Source organism: Podarcis bocagei, assembly GCF_964188305.1.
Source record: "Podarcis bocagei genome assembly, chromosome: 8".
NCBI classification, from domain to species: Eukaryota; Metazoa; Chordata; class Lepidosauria; order Squamata; family Lacertidae; genus Podarcis; species Podarcis bocagei.
The window spans coordinates 1,599,955-1,619,368 of record NC_138133.1 but is presented as its reverse complement, the minus strand read 5'-3'; the positions used below and the strand labels follow the sequence as shown (position 1 = coordinate 1,619,368).

At 41.8% G+C, this 19,414-nt stretch overlaps 1 protein-coding gene across 2 annotated transcripts in view; it reads right to left on the bottom strand.

Annotated features, from left to right (window-relative positions):
• MTRR (5-methyltetrahydrofolate-homocysteine methyltransferase reductase) overlaps window positions 1-19,414 on the bottom strand; it is a 36,322-nt gene that overhangs the window by 10,236 nt on the left and 6,672 nt on the right. The window contains exons 6-12 of one of the 2 annotated variants that reach the window (XM_081205990.1): window positions 19,161-19,280; window positions 18,040-18,193; window positions 16,763-16,851; window positions 13,594-13,774; window positions 12,519-12,561; window positions 11,625-11,790; window positions 10,108-10,204 (exon numbers count right to left, since the gene is read on the bottom strand). In XM_081205990.1, the coding sequence (XP_081062116.1) occupies window positions 10,108-10,204; window positions 11,625-11,790; window positions 12,519-12,561; window positions 13,594-13,774; window positions 16,763-16,851; window positions 18,040-18,193; window positions 19,161-19,280 (850 nt within the window). Of the gene's footprint in view, window positions 1-10,107; window positions 10,227-11,624; window positions 11,791-12,518; window positions 12,562-13,593; window positions 13,775-16,762; window positions 16,852-18,039; window positions 18,194-19,160; window positions 19,281-19,414 lie in introns of both variants that reach the window. The other variant, XM_081205989.1, reaches the window with a different exon arrangement.

Genomic DNA, 19,414 nt, shown 5'->3' with positions numbered 1-19,414 from the left:
CCAGAGATTGAGAAAGAGGACTTGACTGGCTTTTTGACAGCAGAATTTTCTAAATTCTGGGGTATAGAAGAAGATACAGATTTTAAAATAACAACTGCATTCAGACTGGGAAGAGTTGCCAGGAAGGACAGGCCTAGAGACTGTTTGATTATTTTAAGGACCAAGCAAGAGAGAGACAAACTACTTGACCTACATTTTAAGAAAGCACTTGAGATCCAGGACAGAAGAGCTCAAATTTACAAGGATATTCCTAAACAACTACTGGATCTCAGATCAAACTACACTGACCTAGCTGGGCTTTTGAGAAGCAACGGAATACCCTACAGGTGGGAGTTTCCACAAGGCCTATCATTCAACTACACAGGAAAGAAGATTAAAATCAAAACGAAAGAGGACAGCCAGAAGTTTCTGCACGACCACGGAGAAGACCTGCAGAAGGGAATAGCAGGTCCTTGGCCTCCACCTGAGTCTGGGAAAGTGCCAGCACCCTCGGATTTAGACAAGAAAGAAGACACCCCATAAAGAGCAACAACAGATTAATACAGGATGTCTCTACAGCTGTATAGTTGGAATATTAATGGCGCGAATTCCCCGGAGAAACGCAAAAGGATTTTTCATATTTTGAAGAAGGAACATTTGGATATAATCTGTCTGCAAGAAACCCACGTGACCAGGCTTCACAGGAAAGTGTTAATAAACAAAAGACTAGGCCAAGAATTTATCTCATCAGACAGAGTTAAAAAGAGAGGAGTGGTGATCTATGCAAAAGAGAATTTATTACCAAAATTTTTGTTTAAAGATGAACAAGGAAGAATCCTGGCAATTGAAATACAAATCCAAGGAGAAAAAGTCTTGATATTAGGAATTTACGCACCAAATGAGGGGAAATCAGAATTCTACAAGAAGCTTCATGAGACATTACTGGATTATCTGGACTATTCTAACATCATTATGATGGGAGACATGAATGGGGTGGTCTCTACCTATATGGATAAGTCACAGAACCAGAACCTGACCAAAGATGGAAGACTACCAAAGACTTTTTTCGAACTAACTGACAATATGGATTTGATTGATCTATGGAGGACGAGAAACCCCCTAGGTAAAGAAGGAACTTTCTTTTCTGAGGCCCATCTGTCATGGACAAGAATCGACCAAATCTGGACAACTAGAGGGCTGGCACCTAAGACCACAAGAGTAGAGATCTGCCCAAAGACCTGCTCCGACCATAACGCTATGAAAATAGAAATGAGATTTACTACTGCCGATTCCTTCAGATGGAAAATGAATGACAACCTGCTAAGAGATCAAGAGATTGTAAAGAAGGCCCAAAAAACTTTAAAGGACTACTTTGAAATTAACCTCAACACCTCGGTGGAAAAAAGAATAATCTGGGACGCAAGTAAAGCTGTTATGAGAGGGTTTCTGATACAACAAAATACGATCAAGAAAAAACTTTGGAATGGGAAAAAGGATAAGATATTAGAGAAGATAACAGCCGGAGAGAAAAAATTAAGACTAAATCCAAAATCAAAAGAGACTTTAAGAGAAATTAAATTTCACCAGTCACAATATATGAAACTGATCAACCAAGAAGTGGAATGGAAAATTAAACAAATGAACCAAAGATCTTTTGAATCTGCGAATAAATGTGGGAAGCTGTTAGCTTGGCAGTTGAAAAAGAGACAAAAATTAAACTATGTTACCAATCTAGAAGTGGAAGGCAAAAATATTCAGAAACCAGGAGAAATTAGAAAGTGCTTCCAGAAATATTTCAAAAAACTGTACACCCAAGGGCCTGAGGAAGTGGCTGAGATAGAACAATTTCTGAAAGATAATGGTCTACCAGAATTATCTCAAGAGAAGAGATCAATCTTGAATTGTAAAATAACACAACAGGAAATTGAGGTTGCCATACAGAACATGCAGTTAGGCAAATCCCCAGGCCCTGATGGACTTACCTCCAAGTACTACAGGATGTTAAAGGACTACTTGACACAACCATTACTGGAGGTTTGCAACCAGATTATGGGGGGAGGGAGGGCACCAGATACGTGGAAAGAAGCATTCATCACTTTGATACCTAAAGTGGAAACTGAAAAGACTCAACTCAAGAATTACCGTCCCATCTCACTCCTGAACGTGGATTACAAAATATTTGCAGACATTTTGGCAAATAGATTTAAAAAGGTTTTAAATGAAGTAATTCATAAGGACCAAGCAGGCTTTCTCCCTGGTAGACATTTGTTTGATAACACCAGGAACATTATCGATATTCTGGAACTTTTACAAACAAATATTAACACTAAAGCAGTGTTAATCTTTATTGATGCGGAGAAAGCCTTTGACAATATTTCTTGGAAATTTATGAAGAGAAACTTGGAAGGGATGGGAGTGGGAAGGGGGTTTGAGAACGGAATAGAAGCAATCTATTCCGAACAAAAAGCTAAGTTGATAGTGAACAATGTGGTGACAGAAGAACTTCAGATTGAAAAAGGAACACGCCAGGGGTGCCCCCTGTCCCCTTTATTGTTTATTTCAGTCCTGGAGGTTTTGCTGAACATGATAAGGAAGGATCGGCAGGTACAAGGAATACGGGTCGGAGTGAAACAATATAAACTGAAAGCATTTGCAGATGACTTGGTTTTAACATTACAGGAGCCAGAATCTAGTACAAAAAGAGTTTTAGAACTGATACAGAAATTTGGTCGGGTGGCGGGTTTCAAGTTGAACAAACAAAAAACTAAGGTGTTAGGGAAAAATTTGACAGCTACTGAAACAGAAGAGTTTCAGAAGGAAACAGAACTAAACATTGTTAAAAAAGTGAAATACCTGGGGGTTAATCTCTCTTCCAAGAACCTGAACCTATTTAAAGATAATTACGAGAAATGTTGGTTAGAAGTTAAAAAAGATTTAGAAATTTGGTCAAGACTGAAGTTATCCTTGTTAGGCCGAATTGCAGCCATAAAAATGAACGTTTTGCCAAAGATGTTGTTTTTGTTTCAGGCCTTACAGATTGTGGACAGAGTGGGATGTTTTGGAAAGTGGCAGAAGGATATCTCTAAATTTGTCTGGCAGGGCAAAAAGCCCCGAATAAAGTTTAAAATACTAACTGATGCAAAGAAGAGAGGGGGATTTGCCCTGCCGGACTTAAGGATATATTACGAAGCTGCAGCCTTCTGCTGGTTGAGAGATTGGATTTTGTTGGAAAACACTGATGTCCTGGATCTGGAAGGCTTTAATAACTCGTTAGGTTGGCATGCGTATTTGTGGTATGACAAGGCAAAAATACATGGAATGTTTAAAAACCATATTGTCAGGAGAGCAATATTTATGGTCTGGAAAAAATACAAAGACTTATTAGAAAGCAAAACTCCGAGGTGGGTATCACCAATAGAGGCCAAGGCTCGGAAAAAACCCAATATGGAGGCCGGATGGCCGAAATATTGGGAAATAATAGAGAACGTTGGAGACAATTGGAGGTTGCAGAGCTTTGAAAGGCTAAAGGGTAAGGTGCAAGATTGGTTTCACTATGCCCAAATCAATGAGGTTTTTAAGCTAGATAAAAAAACAGGATTCCAGGTGGAAAAATCGAAACTTGAGACAGAATTGTTAGAACCAAAGACCAAGCTATTATCGAGAATGTATAACTTGCTGCTTAAATGGAACACACAGGATGAGACAGTTAAATCAGCCATGATAAAATGGGCTCAGGACATTGGTTATAACATCATGTCTGAGGACTGGGAAAGGTTATGGACCACCGGTATGAAGTTTACGGCATGTAATGCCTTGAAAGAAAACATTATGAAAATGGTATACAGGTGGTACATGACCCCAGTCAAGCTTGCTAAGATTTACCATTTGTCCGATAATAAATGCTGGAAATGTAAGGAGGCTGAAGGGACATTCTTTCACCTCTGGTGGACCTGCCCAAGAGTGAAGGCCTTCTGGGAAATGATATATAACGAGTTAAAAAAGGTGTTTAAATACACCTTCCCTAAGAAACCGGAGGCATTCCTCCTGGGCATTGTCGGCCAGAAGGTGTCAAAGAAGGATAGAACTCTTTTCATGTACGCTACTACTGCAGCAAGGATTCTTATCGCTAAGCATTGGAAGACTCAAGATTTGCCCACACTGGAGGACTGGCAGACGCAACTGATGAACTACATGGAACTAGCCGAGATGACTGCAAGGATCCGAGATCTGGGAGAAGAAGCTATGGAGGAGGATTGGAAAAAATTTAAGGATTATTTGCAAAAGTATTATAAGTTATATGAACTTTAAGATGCCGTATGATTTGGAATGTTAGCCCCAGCAACAAAAGTGGTTTATATAAGAAATTGGATAATTTTTATGAAAGAATTAAGGTTTAAATGGGTAAAAATGACAATATGCTATATTTTAAGAGTAAATGGAAAACAAGAGATTTAAACTTAAACTGCAATTGAAAGTAAAAAAGAAACATATGAAACAAGGTTATAATTTGCTGATAAATTTTATTGTTAAGAATGCATTATGCGGGAGATGTGGGGAAGTCCGATAGAATTCTGAAATAAGTTGATGAAATGGTTGAGATTCTCTGTCTTTTTCTTTCTTTTTATGTTCTTTCTTTTCTATCTGTAATTTGGAAAAAATGCAATAAAAATTATTATAAAAAAAAATAATAAAGTGTTTTTGTTTTGTTTTGTTAATTTTTATGTAGTGTTTTTGTATTATAATGTATTGTTTTTTTCTTTGTTTTTTCTTTTGTAAGTGTTTAAATTGTTGTAAAAGTAATAAATATTATTATAAAAAAATAAATAAATAAAAATACTGCCAAAAAAGAAAAAGGGGGGAAAAAGGAAGGGCCTTTCTAGACGCTGACCCTGGAGAGCAGCGGCTGCCAGCCAAAGCGGTCAATCCTGGGCCAGCCAGCCAGTCTGAATGAACACAAGGCAGCTTCCAAACTTCCTTGAAAGCAGCTGAACTGTTGCCACGAACAATGAAGCTAGTTCCAACCTTTAGAGAACGCTTATTTATTTAGTTCATAAAATTTATATACTGCTTGTTTGTAAAAAACCACACACCCTCAAAGCAGTTTACAAAATAAATGAAACAATGAAATTATCAGTAGAAAGACAGTTAAAAACAGCTGTTTAAAACATTAAAAAAACATTAAAATCAACAGTACGCTAAAAACCAGATAAAAGCACCTGTCAAACTTTTGCTTATCTGTATAGGCTTGCCTGAACAAAAATGTTTTTAGCAAGTGCAAAAAAAGAGTACAGTGAAGGTGCCTGCCCGGTGTCAATAGGAAGGGAGTTCCAAAGTGTAGGTGCTAGAAGATCGGTTTCTTATGTGGCACCTGGTGCAGTCTGAAGCCCTCGAGGGGGCATCCATGAGGGAAGGAGATCTAGCAGAATGTGGGGCACTAGAATCATAGAATCATAGAATCATAGAATCATAGAGTTGGAAGAGACCACAAGGGCCATCGAGTCCAACCCCCTGCCAAGCAGGAAACACCATCAGAGCACTCCTGACATATGGTTGTCAAGCCTCTGCTTAAAGACCTCCAAAGTAGGAGACTCCACCACACTCCTTGGCAGCAAATTCCACTGTCGAACAGCTCTCACTGTCAGGAAGTTCTTCCTAATGTTTAGGTGGAATCTTCTTTCTTGTAGTTTGGATCCATTGCTCCGTGTCCGCTTCTCTGGAGCAGCAGAAAACAACCTTTCTCCCTCCTCTATGTGACATCCTTTTATATATTTGAACATGGCTATCATATCACCCCTTAACCTCCTCTTCTCCAGGCTAAACATGCCCAGCTCCCTTAGCCGTTCCTCATAAGGCATCGTTTCCAGGCCTTTGACCATTTTGGTTGCCCTCCTCTGGACACGTTCCAGTTTGTCAGTGTCCTTCTTGAATTGTGGTGCCCAGAACTGGACACAGTACTCCAGGTGTGGTCTGACCAGAGCAGAATACAGTGGCACTATTACTTCCCTTGATCTAGATGCTATACTCCTATTGATGCAGCCCAGAATTGCATTGGCTTTTTTAGCTGCCGCGTCACACTGTTGGCTCATGTCAAGTTTGTGGTCAACCAAGACTCCTAGATCCTTTTCACATGTACTGCTCTCAAGCCAGGTGTCACCCATCTTGTATTTGTGCCTCTCATTTTTTTTGCCCAAGTGCAATACTTTACATTTCTCCCTGTTAAAATTCATTTTGTTTGTTTTTGCCCAGTTCTCTAATCTGTCAAGGTCGTTTTGAAGTGTGATCCTGTCCTCTGGGGTGTTAGCCACCCCTCCCAGTTTGGTGTCATCTGCAAATTTGATCAGGATGCCCTTGAGTCCATCATCCAAGTCGTTGATAAAGATGTTAAATAAGACCGGGCCCAAGACAGAACCCTGTGGCACCCCACTAGTCACTCTTCTCCAGGATGAAGAGGAACCATTGATGAGCACCCTTTGGGTTCGGTCAGTCAGCCAGTTACAAATCCACTGAGTGGTAGCAGAGTCAAGACCGCATTTTACCAGCTTCTTTACAAGAATATCATGGGGCACCTTGTCAAATGCCTTACTGAAATCAAGGTAGGCTATATCCACTGAGTTCCCTTCATCTACCAGGGTTGTAATTCTGTCAAAAAACGAGATCAGGTTAGTCTGACATGACTTATTTTTCAGAAATCCATGCTGACTATTGGTGATCACAGCATTCCTTTCTAGGTGCTCACAGACTGTTTGCTTAATGATCTGCTCCAGAATCTTCCCTGCTATTGATGTCAGACTGACTGGGCGGTAATTATTTGGGTCCTCTCTTTTCCCCTTTTTGAAAATAGGGACAACATTTGCCCTCCTCCAGTCTGCCGGGACTTCGCCTGTTTTCCAGGAATTCTCAACGATGACTGCCAGTGGTTCTGAGATCACATCTGCCAGTTCTTTTAATACTCTTGGATGCAGTTCATCTGGCCCTGGAGACTTGAATACATCTAAACTAGCCAAATATTCTTGTACTGTCTCCTTAGTTATTCTGGGCTGTGTTTCCTTTGCTGAATCATTTGCTCCAAATTCTTCAGGTCGGGCATTGTTTTCTTTATCGGAGAAGACTGAGGCAAAGAAGGCATTGAGGAGTTCAGCCCTTTCTGTGTCCCCTGTTTGCATTTCACTAGTATACATCATATATGCAGCTCCTGCTAAATTAAAGTTAAAAATGAATGGGGGGGCGCCTCTCCCCATATGAACCGCACTGGACTCTGCATTCATCCTCCGAGGCCCTTCTTTGTGTGCCGCCTCCTCCTAGAGAGGTCCGGAGGGGGCAACACAAGAACAGGGCCTTCTCTGTAGTGATTCCCCATTTGTGGGCTGCCCTTCCCAGGGAGGCTCGCCAGGCATCTTCATTAGATATTTTTAGGTGCCAGGTGAAAATGTTCCTCTTCAACCAGACCTTGGGCTGATTAATATTCTACAGTCTTTTAAATGTGTCTGTGGGAAGGGGGTTTGTTGTTTTGTTGTTTCATTTTACTTATTTTCATGTTTTTATCCTGTATTTTACTCTCTGAACCACTCTCTGAACTCTCTGAGATCTTATGATGAAGGGCAGTATATAATTCTTTAATAAATGATGAAAATAAATAAAATTAATTTATGCCCTAACTTTTCACTAAAAATTGCCCAAGGTGTCTGTGACTATTTACCGTATTTTTCGTCCCATAGGACGCACCTAGTTGTTGTTTTTTTTTGGGGGGGGGGAAATAAAGGAATTTCCCCCCCCTTTATTTCCCCCCCCCAAAGCAGGTCGGGGAAACCGAACCAGGTCGAGGAACAGCGGGATGGCGGCGCTGCGCCTCCCTGCTGTCCCCCGAGCTTGTGGGGCTGGCCGATGTCTGCCCGGCGCGAGCGGCGCCCTGCTTCAGGGTGCCCTGCCCGCCGGGCGGCAGGCCGCTATCCGCAGCGGGGGGAGCCCTGCGGGGACCTCCCGCAGGGCTGCCTAGGCTGCGGATGTGTTCCCGAAGCACCGGGCGCTCTGCTTTCAGGGCGCCCGACGCTCCGGGAAGCAGGTTGCTATCCGCAGCCTAGACATCCCTGCCAGACCTCCCACAGGGCTGCCTAGGTAGCGGATGTCTTCCTGAAGCCTGGAGAGCGAGAGGGGTCAGTGCGCACCGACCCCTCTCGCTCTCCAAGCTTCAGCAAAAGCCTGCATTCGCCCCATAGGCCGCACACACATTTCCCCTTCATTTTTGGAGGGGAAAAAGTGCGTCCTATAGGGCGGAAAATACGGTAAATGCCTGGTGAATGCAAACTCCCTCCCTTTAGGTTATCATATTCTCCATTTGCACTACGTGATATCCGCTCAGCACCAACAGTGGGCTCACAGTGGCATTATAACTCTCAAATACTTTCTATTGTAACTACATCAAAGTTTCAGCCCACTTTAATTCACAGCTGCTACAAGCTGCCTTTCAATAAAATACTCAAGCCATTGAAATAATATGGAATAAATTAGTCACAGCAGCTTGTTAAACATCACAAGTTCTCATTATTAGCAGTAATGATAGCAAATCTGTTTCCCCTTCATTCTGGCAGACAGCTTCTGGCTGTCCCATGTAACGCTTTCCCAAGAATTTATTACCCAGTTTAAAAAAGAAATCATTTGGCTTTGCAACAATTCAATTTCATGCTCCACATACAGATACGTCTCTAGTATTTTACCTACTTCTCTACCCTAAATTACAAAAACCAAGGCAGCAAGTTGACACTTTAAAATCATGTTAAATCAAATGTTAATTTGGAAAACACAGAACTACAAAGATGGAATCAAATGTTGAAGGCAGGACATTTGGTACATGCACAGCTTAACTTCAACAACAATGATCTTCAAGCCTGGTTGATGTGCGGGGAAAAAAATTAAAATCTACACACTCTACAAGAAAACGTGTTTGGTGTGTGGAAAACAACAATCTGTTAGCCTTAATGCATTGCTCAGAATTACTGAGCTAAATGAAAACACAACAGATAAAATCAAAACAGAGTTGGAATGTGCAATCCTACATTTCAGCCCTTCCATACATCTGTGGTCATAATGTATAGCTTAAAGTGTACAACATTCCCATCAAGCCTTCATTCCGTGACCTGGCATATGTCAGATAAGGTGGCATTGACTACCTTTTTTAAAAAAGAAAGCAATTCATAAAACTAAGAGATATTAATTGAAGGAAAGGCAGCAGAACATTACCAGCGGCCTGCAACATCCCATAGAGAATAACACTGGAGACTGATTCACTTCATGGTCCGATCTAACAGACTCCTCGTTATTTATTTAATTCATTAGATTTATAGATCACCCTTCCTGATAAGATCTCAGGATGCTTCACAGAATAAAATACAGGATGTAAACAAGTAAAACAAAAAAGCAAAACAACAACCCCCTTCTTTTATAGTCACATCCCTTCAGTATGAAAAAAATCCTTAAGTGATTAATGTAATTCAGTGGTAAGTAAAATGTGGAAAATAAATAAATAAATAATGGTTGCCCTTTCTTCTTCTTTTTTGACATTGAATTGGAATGGTCACACTATAAAAAACAAAACACAACCCACCAACTTAACTGTGATCTCCCTTGTGGCAATACAAAGTTATGAGTCCCTTTCCCAAGACAGGGCTCCTTTCTACTCACAAACACAGAGACCATCACATGGGGAGCCCCTTCCCTGGAGGTAGAGGGGTGTGCGTGTGCGTGTGAGAGAGAGAGAGAGAGAGAGAGAGAGAGAGAGAGAGGAGAATCATGCGGTTACAGTATTCATGCACATGTCATAACCATGTGGGATGTTGTCACCAGGAAGTACATGACGAGGGTGTCAGCTGCCCAGCCTCAGCCCACACAATGTACGTGGGTGAAGATCCATTTCTGTACATTATGCAAGACACCAGATAACTTTCCCTGCCTCAGGGGATGAAGGACTGGTGGCTGATATATATTGCTGAATCTGTCTGCTTCCCACTAGTATTTTTCACTCTGTTCCCCCCTGTCCTCTGCCACGGGCATCTCCAGGTGCTGTGAATTACTTGCCTAAACATTACAAGCTGGCAGGGAGGAGAGGTTTTTTAAAAATATAAATCATGGGCTTACCTATGTTGCAGGAAACCAATAAATGGTGCAATTCCAGTTCCTGGACCAACCATAATAAAGGGAATTGATGGATCCTCTGGTAAGTGAAAAATGTTTGCTGGACGAGAAGATATGGAAATCTACAATGCAGTTCAGTATCATTAAAATGTAGATGAGGAGAACTAGCAGATACATTTATAAACTATACCCTTCTTCTAAAGATTTGTATTAAAAAATGCACTGCCACAACACCCACTAAAATAAAGGTCTTCCACATTTTCATAAGAATTAGATACACCATGAGCTAAAATCAGCACAGCTACCCTGTTCCCCCGAAAATAAGACAGTGTCTTATATTAATTTTTGCTCCCAAAGATGCGCTAGGTCTTATTTTCATGGGATGTCTTATTTTTCCACGAAGAAAAATACGGTACCCATTTATTGTTGAACAAAAAAAGAGGAAATTTATTACCTGTATACTGTACAATGCCTTACGGTAGCTTCGGGGCCTTATAGTCCGGGGTGGCCTTATATTTGGGGGAGGCCTTATATTACAGCGAGAGGCAAAACTGGAAGTAGGTCTTATTTTTGGGGGACGTCTTACTTTCAGGGAAACGGTATTTCACACAGTTCCATGTAAAACACTTTCTCCAACTGTAAGGCACATTAAGTCCTGTGTTGTGACACACAACCCAAGGCACTTGCTGTTGCTAGAAGCAAATATTTAGGTGCCATGAAGCAACTAGCTGGAGTAGCTGCCATTTCTCTTTTGGCTACGAACTGCCTCATACTGCCACAAAACAATCCCTCTAACCAAGTTTTTCATTTTTCAAATGAATGCCAAAATCCTTATAACTCCCGGACAGACTTCAACAGAACACTTGCAGAAAACATGCACTCTTTTATTAATTGCCCATTTTTTCTCAATTTAGATGACCCAAATATGCAAGAGTGAGCTGTCTCCCCCAGGAGCAGCTTAGCTGCTCCATCCTGGACCATCCTGTCAACTAAGTCGTAAGGAGCTTTTTGTGTTTTTTAAACCACACGTCAGGTGCAGAGGGGTGGAAAAGCAATCATCGAATCCAGCAGGAAACCTAGAATGTTCATTCCTCCTTGAACCATTCAGTCTGTCTTAGAACAATACTGACTTCAGCAGTTTCAAGTCTGGAACTAAAACTTGCCATGCAAAACCTACTTTTCATTTTTAACCATATACATCCAACTTTCACATGTCCTTTCCTGGTTCTTTCACTTCTTATGTAGCCCTCCTTTACTTCAAAAGTGGGATGCAACTGCAAGCCCCAGGCCCCACAGAGATGCAGGTACTGGAAAATCCTATTAACTGGATTCATCTAAAGAAAAGAAAAACCCACTCCATTTCCTAAAATAGTTGCAACATCAGTTACTGCTGATGTTACTGCTGCCGCTTCCAAGCCCCCAAATCATAACAAAGTGGAAAAGATGGCCTTTATTTTAGGAACACACAAGCTCTGTCTGTACCATAAGAAATGCCCAAGAACTTAGCTTTCTTCTGATACCTTTGGAATTAGGAGCTCCTCCGCTTTTGTACTTGACTGAAGGATTGGGGAAACCAGCTGAAGCAGCCACCCAGTGCACACCCCTCTTCGCAGTTCACCTAGATGGGTGGGAAACTCCAGAACATTAAAGATGAAACTCATCTTTCCAGACTGAAATAAACTGGAGCTGCAATGAAACAATTAAAAGGAAATCAAACACTTGGGACAGTTAAAGGAAACAACTATCTCGGTGTAGGAAAGGTCAGGTGAGAAGATATTACATATCACCCCCCACACCGCAAATGTGTATGAAAAACCCCATCTGGAAAAATAATAAGTAAATCATTTTCTCTCCTGATAATGGTTATACAAGACCTTTAAAATGATTTTTACTGAGGATCTTGTTGTAACATCACATTGTTACTTGCGTGCACCAATGAGCCATCACAGAATAAGCACCACACACAGAATTTCTGTAATGTCTCAGAAACAACAGGTTCCAAAAAGTTCCTTCATGCATTCGGCTGTGAGTCATCTAGTTGTTCAGTAATGAAGCAATGAGAGTTAGTGAAATAGAGGCATACGGGAAATGCCTCCAGATGCCTGGGATCAATGTGTTATTTATTGAAAACATTTTCAGTTTAGCACAGGCTTCCTCAACCTCAGCCCTCTAGATGTTTTTGGCCTACAACTCCCATGATCCCTAGCTAGCAGGACCAGCAGTCAGGGATGATGCGAATTGCAGTCTCAAAACATCTGGAGGGCCAAGGTTGAAGAAGCCCGGTTTAGCACCTTAGGAGCCTTCTCCATCATAGGAGGATGAGGTCCAAAGAAAGAAAGAAAGAAAGAAAGAAAGAAAGAAAGAAAGAAAGACACCCAATTTATAATTAAAATTAAACTTAGATATTGCATTACCTTGCAGCCGAGTAGGGTCTGGCTTGCAATTTAGGAAGATGTTCTGAAAAGAACAGAAGTAAATGAATGCAAGATTTCACCCTTCCTTCTACTCTCACCTACCTACAGCATCAAGACACTTCCAATACTAAATGACAGGCATTTACATAACGCTTTAAAGCATTCCAAAAAGCTCGACATACGTTATCTCGGTAATTTTTATAAACAACTTTGCCAGATAGTCCAGTACTATTATCTCAATAATTTGGAAGGAGTGGGGAGAAGGGAAGCAGAGAAAGATGGTTAGCCAAAGCTGAACTACTGAATATAGGGCCGAGGTAAGATTTCTAGTTTCTAGCTCACAGCTTTCTGGCCACAGGTGTGGGTCAAAGGGCTGGAAGTCAGGAGCACTTGCTCACACATGTGCAATTCTAAACTACAGCAATGCATGGATCTTAAATGTAATGTTTTCAAATGAAATACATCTGGGATAGCTCAGTTGGTAGAGCATGAGACTCTTAATCTCAGGGTTGTGGGCTTGAGCCCCAATTGGGCAAAAGATTCCTGCATTGCAGGGGCTGGCCTAGATGACCCTTGGGGTCCCTTCCACCTCCATGATTCTATTATTCTAATCACACACGTTTCCTTTATGGTCTCAGCAGGAAAATAAGCTTCACTAGTATGTATTTCTACATCTTCCACTGCTCCCAAGAATCGGAGCAACTTCTGAAATTATTTTCCCTTTATTTATCTGTAACATTTTAAAGAAGACACACCCATATGTACAAGTTTCAGAAAACAGGTGTCAACCTTTTGATTTTATTAAAAATGCAATATCACAATTGGTTCCAGTGATTGCAAATGTTATCTTTGACCCTGGCCCTGGGGTTCTACCCTGAATTCTAGACTGTTTTCTCTTAGCTGCTGCCAGGATGGAGATAGCTGCAAGAGAAAATCTTACTTTGCATTTCTGGTAACTCTGCCCAGATTTACAATTTCCGCGCAATCAGTGAACCTTATTTCCAAGACATCCATTTGCTACAATGGTCACAATATCTTGCTTTTCTTGCTGTGTCTATTCCATGCAACTACTCACCAAGGAGAAGACTTAGGGGAGGCTTGCAAGCTGGAAAAGCATGGAGTAAGTCCAACAAGCACACACCCGCATCCCTTATGAAAGCATTGTAGTCAGAGGACCCTTGTTTGCTACACAGCTCTTGCAGTCTCCTTTTTTCTCCCGCATCAGTGGTGTATTCTACCAGAGAGCGCAAAAATGCCTAGCGGAAGAGAAGAGTCTGTTTTTAATTTGGTTTGATTATTCTCAACTTATGTTCCGCATCCTCTGTCACATCTGTGATAAACAGTGTTCCTGGCAGGGACTCTGCAGAACCTCACAAACATCAATAACCTCTTGCTAAAATGTCCTTTCGTTGTTTGGACCTAGTGGTAAAAACCTCTCCCAACTATGGTCATCTCTGCTCCCACTCTTAGCACACCCAGCCTTTAGTCAGGCAGGAAGTGACTTCAGCTGAGAGGAAGGGAGGCTGTCGGGCTGTACCATCCTAGGCATCTCTTTGCTAATAATATGCCTTTGAAGGCAGAACAGGTACAGACAACCCTCTGTGAATCGGCTCCTAGTAAACCAGGTGGTTGAGGATGTTACGGGAACATGCCTGGGGACTGCTGTACCAGGAGAGCCACGCTCCAGGTGGTGGGTGGGGAATACGGAGATACAGGTCCCAATCCTAGTATGAGGAAATTGGTCCACAGGTGGTACCTCACACCCCTCCCATTTATTTGCTCCTTTATTAGGGGCTCCACCACTCCAGAATGTTGGAGGGGGTGCAGCATGGGGGACAAAATTTAACATATGCCGGTCATATTTTACAATGCAAAACATCTGGTGTAGAGTGTTCTTGCAGGTGTCGCCTATAATGAGGCAGACAATAGTAGTTTCAGCTTTATTGGGTGTTTGTAAGGGCAAGATAAAGACCTTGTGGTGTTTCTCCTCTGGATGGCAAGACTTGAGATTGCTAGGTGCTTGAAGGTTTGGAGGGAATGGTTATCCAAAACTTGGTGTGCACAAGTCTGGATGCTTGCTTTGGCTGAAAAGCTGACCTGCCAACTGAAAGCAACCAGAAAACTAACAGGCTTCAGACTCATTTTGTGGCACATGCCATAGCTCTATTTCAGATATCCAGACAGCACGGACTGCAATCCCCAGAGATCTGGATGGTTTTGGATAGGTCTGGATGAATGGCTGATGAAATGTACCACTGTCACTGCCTTACTCTTCTCTCCATTGTGACACGTAGCATATTTTTATGGTTCCAATTTTTGTTTTGTTATCTGAAAAAAGGTATTTTGCATTGTTACAATATTTTTAATAAAACGCTTTAAGAAAAAGATACATGGCTTTCCTCCCAGGAGCTCAGGGTTGCACACATGGCGCTATCTCACAATATCCTTTGTAATAAAACTGTTGAGGCAAGTCTTGAAAATCAGTTTGCAAAGGGTACCCACAGGGCTTCCCATTAGTCTTCTGGCCCAGTGTGTCTGTCATTCTTGGTCTAAAAGGAGAAGGCTCAAGGAGAAGGATCAAGCTGGGTAAAGCTTTCCTGTCTAGTCACCTAGGCAGCTTTTGCTTGACACAGGCAACCAGGAGAGGCCAATTACATATCTTTTAGGCTGACTGAGTGACTTGCCCAAGCAGTTTGCGCACTGAAGCACCACAATAACAGCTGACAGAAGCAAACTGCATAAAGTATGTAAGTCACCATGCTGAGTAACATATACATGGGATGAGTGCTTTGGGTAGCACTCTGACCTAGAACTCTGTAATTTATGAACGCCCAGGGTTGAGTCAAATGTGACTTCTGTGAACGGAAGGTCTCCTGAAATCAGGCAGAGGTTCCTGCTGAAAAGAGGCAGTGACTTTAGACAATTCCCCCCCTGCTCTGCAATCTCCAGAGCAGCTCGGAAGGGGGCAAGGGCAGGGAGACATTCCGCAACACTGTCTCCAGAGCAGCTCAGCAGGAGGACCACGCAACTGAAGTTCTGCTCATGGGATATCAGTCTCCAAGCCTTTAAATGTGTGTTTAGAAGGTACAGCAGTTCATAGAGGCTGCTACATGTGGTTTACTGATGACATCTAGTGGTCTAGTGGGAAAGGCCCACCAAAATTAACACACAAACATGTTTAATCTAGCACCAAGGGAAGATGTACAGTGGACCCTCGGGTTACGTTACCTTCAGGTAACGTAACTTTCGGGTTGTGAACATGGCAAACCTGGAAGTGTATTCTTCCGGGTTTCGCTGTGCACAAATGCGCTCTATCGCGCTGCGTGCTTGCACAGAAACGGCACCTCTTCTTGTGGATTTTTCGGGGTACATACGGACCCCCTGGAACGAATTACATTCGTATCCAGAGGGTCCACTGTATTCAAGTTACAAAGCCTTTCATCTGGCTGGCTGCTCATCGTTGCTGGTATCCAGTTACTGATTATTTTAGTTAACGGAAGAGCGTTGATAGCACAGATATCAATATAGCCTGCTTGTTCAAACATGTATTTGTTAACTATTCTTCCAGAACTTTGAGCCCTGCAAAGGCAGCGCCTATCAGCACTTATTTCTTCATTGCCCTCTCACTAGCAGCACTTGACTTCTTCTTGGACTCAGAGCAGCAGAGAGGAACAAGGCAGTTGTCGTGAGCAGCAAATTTCCTAATCCTCTCTGCTGCTCCAGGTCCAGAAAAAGAGGCCTGGTGCAGCAAGCCAAGGGCGAGTGAGCGAGCAAGTGGCAGTGCAGAGAGAGAACCTGAAAGGGATTCTCTGCTGATGGGTCTGGCAGTAGCTGGAAATGGGAGCTGCTCTAAGCATGGGAGGCTCTGGGCCAAGGGAAGCCTCATTCCTTGGCTTCAGTTTAATCGGAATCCGGCCTCCTCCACCCCATGAACATCCCATGGCATCGCAACAGCTCACAAATGGGCTGACGGCTTCAGGGGACAAACTACTTTCTGAGAGCTTATTGCAAAGATTCTGCACTGCTCAGAGACTAACAGTTAAAACCGGAGCAACTGAGAATGTCTTCCTCTTGACCTCAGGCAAAAATAATTTTATATGGGAAGTCCCTGTGTCAGCTACCTGATGCCCATGGTTCCAAGTTCCAAACTCCTCCAACGCAGGCTTGAACCACCCAACCAGTCTAGGCCTTAGAGAGTACCAAGAATGGATATAATAAAGTTATTTGAAAAAGTAAAAAGTCACCTTTTTGAGAACTGCTCTTATTTCCAGACACCACGTCAGAATAAATTTCACAGTACTCTTTTCAGGTATATACAGTGGCACAGCTGCTCCTGTTTAAGAAGAAAAAATAAATTTAAATTGGGAACATATCGAGAAACAGTTCCACTCTTCTTTATGATTACTTGTGAGTTGTAAAAGCTACCTCCTAGAAGACTCACTCATGTAGAGTGGCAGCTTTCAAATTATATTCCAGGGAATCCTAGGTTTCCTTCAAACCTTATCAAGGATTCCTTAACATTTACATCAAGAAGCTGACTGTTACCTAGCAGTCATGGAATGACAGGTCCTTAAGAATCAATAATTTTTTTTAAGTAAGCAAAAGTAGACTGACAGTGTCACAAAGCAGGGAAGTAAACAACAAGCTCTCCACAAATTCTGTAATCATTTAAACCAGGACTATTTAACTTGTACATAAGTTATCAGAATGCAGAGGCAGACAGAGCAGTGGCCAAATTTGCAGTGGGACACCAGATTATTCATTGTGGCGAAATCCCAATGAGACCAATAAAAACTCCAAAAGAATCTCCACAAACTAGGTAAGTGGGCAAACAAAATAGTAGTAAGGTTACATTTTTACATTTATGTAAGTTCCATTGTGATAAATTAGGCTTGTATTTGAAAATATTCAGGACTAAGGAAGGCGTGTACATTGAGACAACGCTCCCCAACTTCACACATATGCTGGTGGCATATGAACTAGAGGTGTGTATTAGTTTTAAAATGAATAAAAAGAACAAAATGCCCCCCAAACATTTCAGTTTAAAAATCTAGTGGAAATGGAAATGCCTTAAAACCCATCTATGTCTATTTTTGTTTCTGTTTTCCCACTGACATCAAATAGGATATCCAGCTAGTACATCTGCTGCCTGTAACTTTGGGGTTTTCAAAATCAAACTGGAGTACATTTTTAGATACTCTGCTACTTGCTCAAAGGATCACATATGCAAAATCTCAGAAAAGAGAAGAGAAGATGATTTAGAAGCTGTAAAAAGATTAAAATTATTTCAGCTTTGGAGTCCAAGTCCTGCTCATACGTCACAAGGCTCTAAGAGACAGGTGGCACAAGTTTGGGGACAAGACTGTCTAACAAGTGCCTCAGGTATTTTAACTTGAAATGCAATTTGCACAGAACTCCTGAGATCCCAAAATGAAGGGGCAGTTACACAAAATGAGTTTTCTCTTCTCTTCTCAGAAGGGCAGTATCACATGCAATATCATGGTAAATGTATAAAACCTACCTCTTTTTTTAGTGCCTGCCTTAACCTTCAAGCAAACAAAGTAATCTTTCTTCTCTGACAGTCCCAAGATATGAAGAAGCTCTTCCACCTCACTGGTATAATTAGGGCAAATGACATTAAAGGCATCCCCAGGCTGGTAGCTAAATGTGGTTTTCTGTATTTAAAATACAAGTTGGTCCATGTGAAACTGGAAAGACACGTGCCACACACCATTTCCTTCCCTCTATTACATTGCACGCAAACATTATCTCAGCAAGACCTATCCAAGGAAACCCATGATTCCAACAGACTTAATCCCAAGATATGGGCTGACGGTGCATGAGCGCACCACCTTGCTAAAGCTAAGCAGGTTTGGATCTGGGTGGAAACTGCCTCAGAACTACATGGACACCATAATGGAAGGTGTGCTATAAATACAAGGAAATAAGTCAGTCAGGAATCTTTAGACTTATTGAAATCAGTGGTCTTCTCCACATATTAGCCAGATACAATCCCCTCTTTTAATGCCACAATTTGTGAAAATAAACACTTGTCAAAGCAATGGATGTGTGCTCCTTCTTGTACCTCCAAGACCTTTGCAGCTCATTGGCAACTATAAACTCCCGTGAAGGAAGTGTTTCATTATACTAACCTGAACATCTACTGCAGCATGTACTGATACATTTCTGTTTACCAAATTGAGGGCCATGTCTGGAACCTTAGGTAGTCCAAATGGCACCACTGACACATCAAAAGGAGGCACTGGCAGGTAACCCCAAGGTTTCACGGAATTTGGGAGGGAGGAACTTAATGCAGGAGCAGCCCAAACCAACTCATTGTGGACTGAGAAGTCTCAGTGGGCATGAAATGATGGACTGGATATAGCTGGTGATACCCAGAAACCTGGGAAGAGGGAATAGAATGTCTTGGAAAAGGGAACAGCTGCCTGGTTGGAACACAAAAGAGGAGCACTTCACATTGCAACATTTATTGCAGATTCCCCTTGTAAAATCATATTTTAAAACTTGTTTAGTGTTAAAATTGGGACAGTGGACTTCAAAAGGGTTGTCTTGTACCGTAGGTTTATCATCATTATCATTTCTGTCAAGTTAATAAAAAAACCCCAAACTAATTCAACTTACAGAAATATCAAGTTCTAGCAGCAAAGTCCTTTTAATTGCATCATCCCTAGTAAGTTGAACAGCCTTGAAGACAGGAACCTGGAAAACGGAGCTCTCTGAAACGCAACACAGGCTGGGATCCTAAAAACAAGCTGACGTAAATTTAGATCGAAGGAATAAGCACATAAATATTTGTACACCATTATATGAAATAACAGTAAAATATATACATGATCCTGCCCCCCCCCAAGCACATCAAGGCCTATCATTTCAAT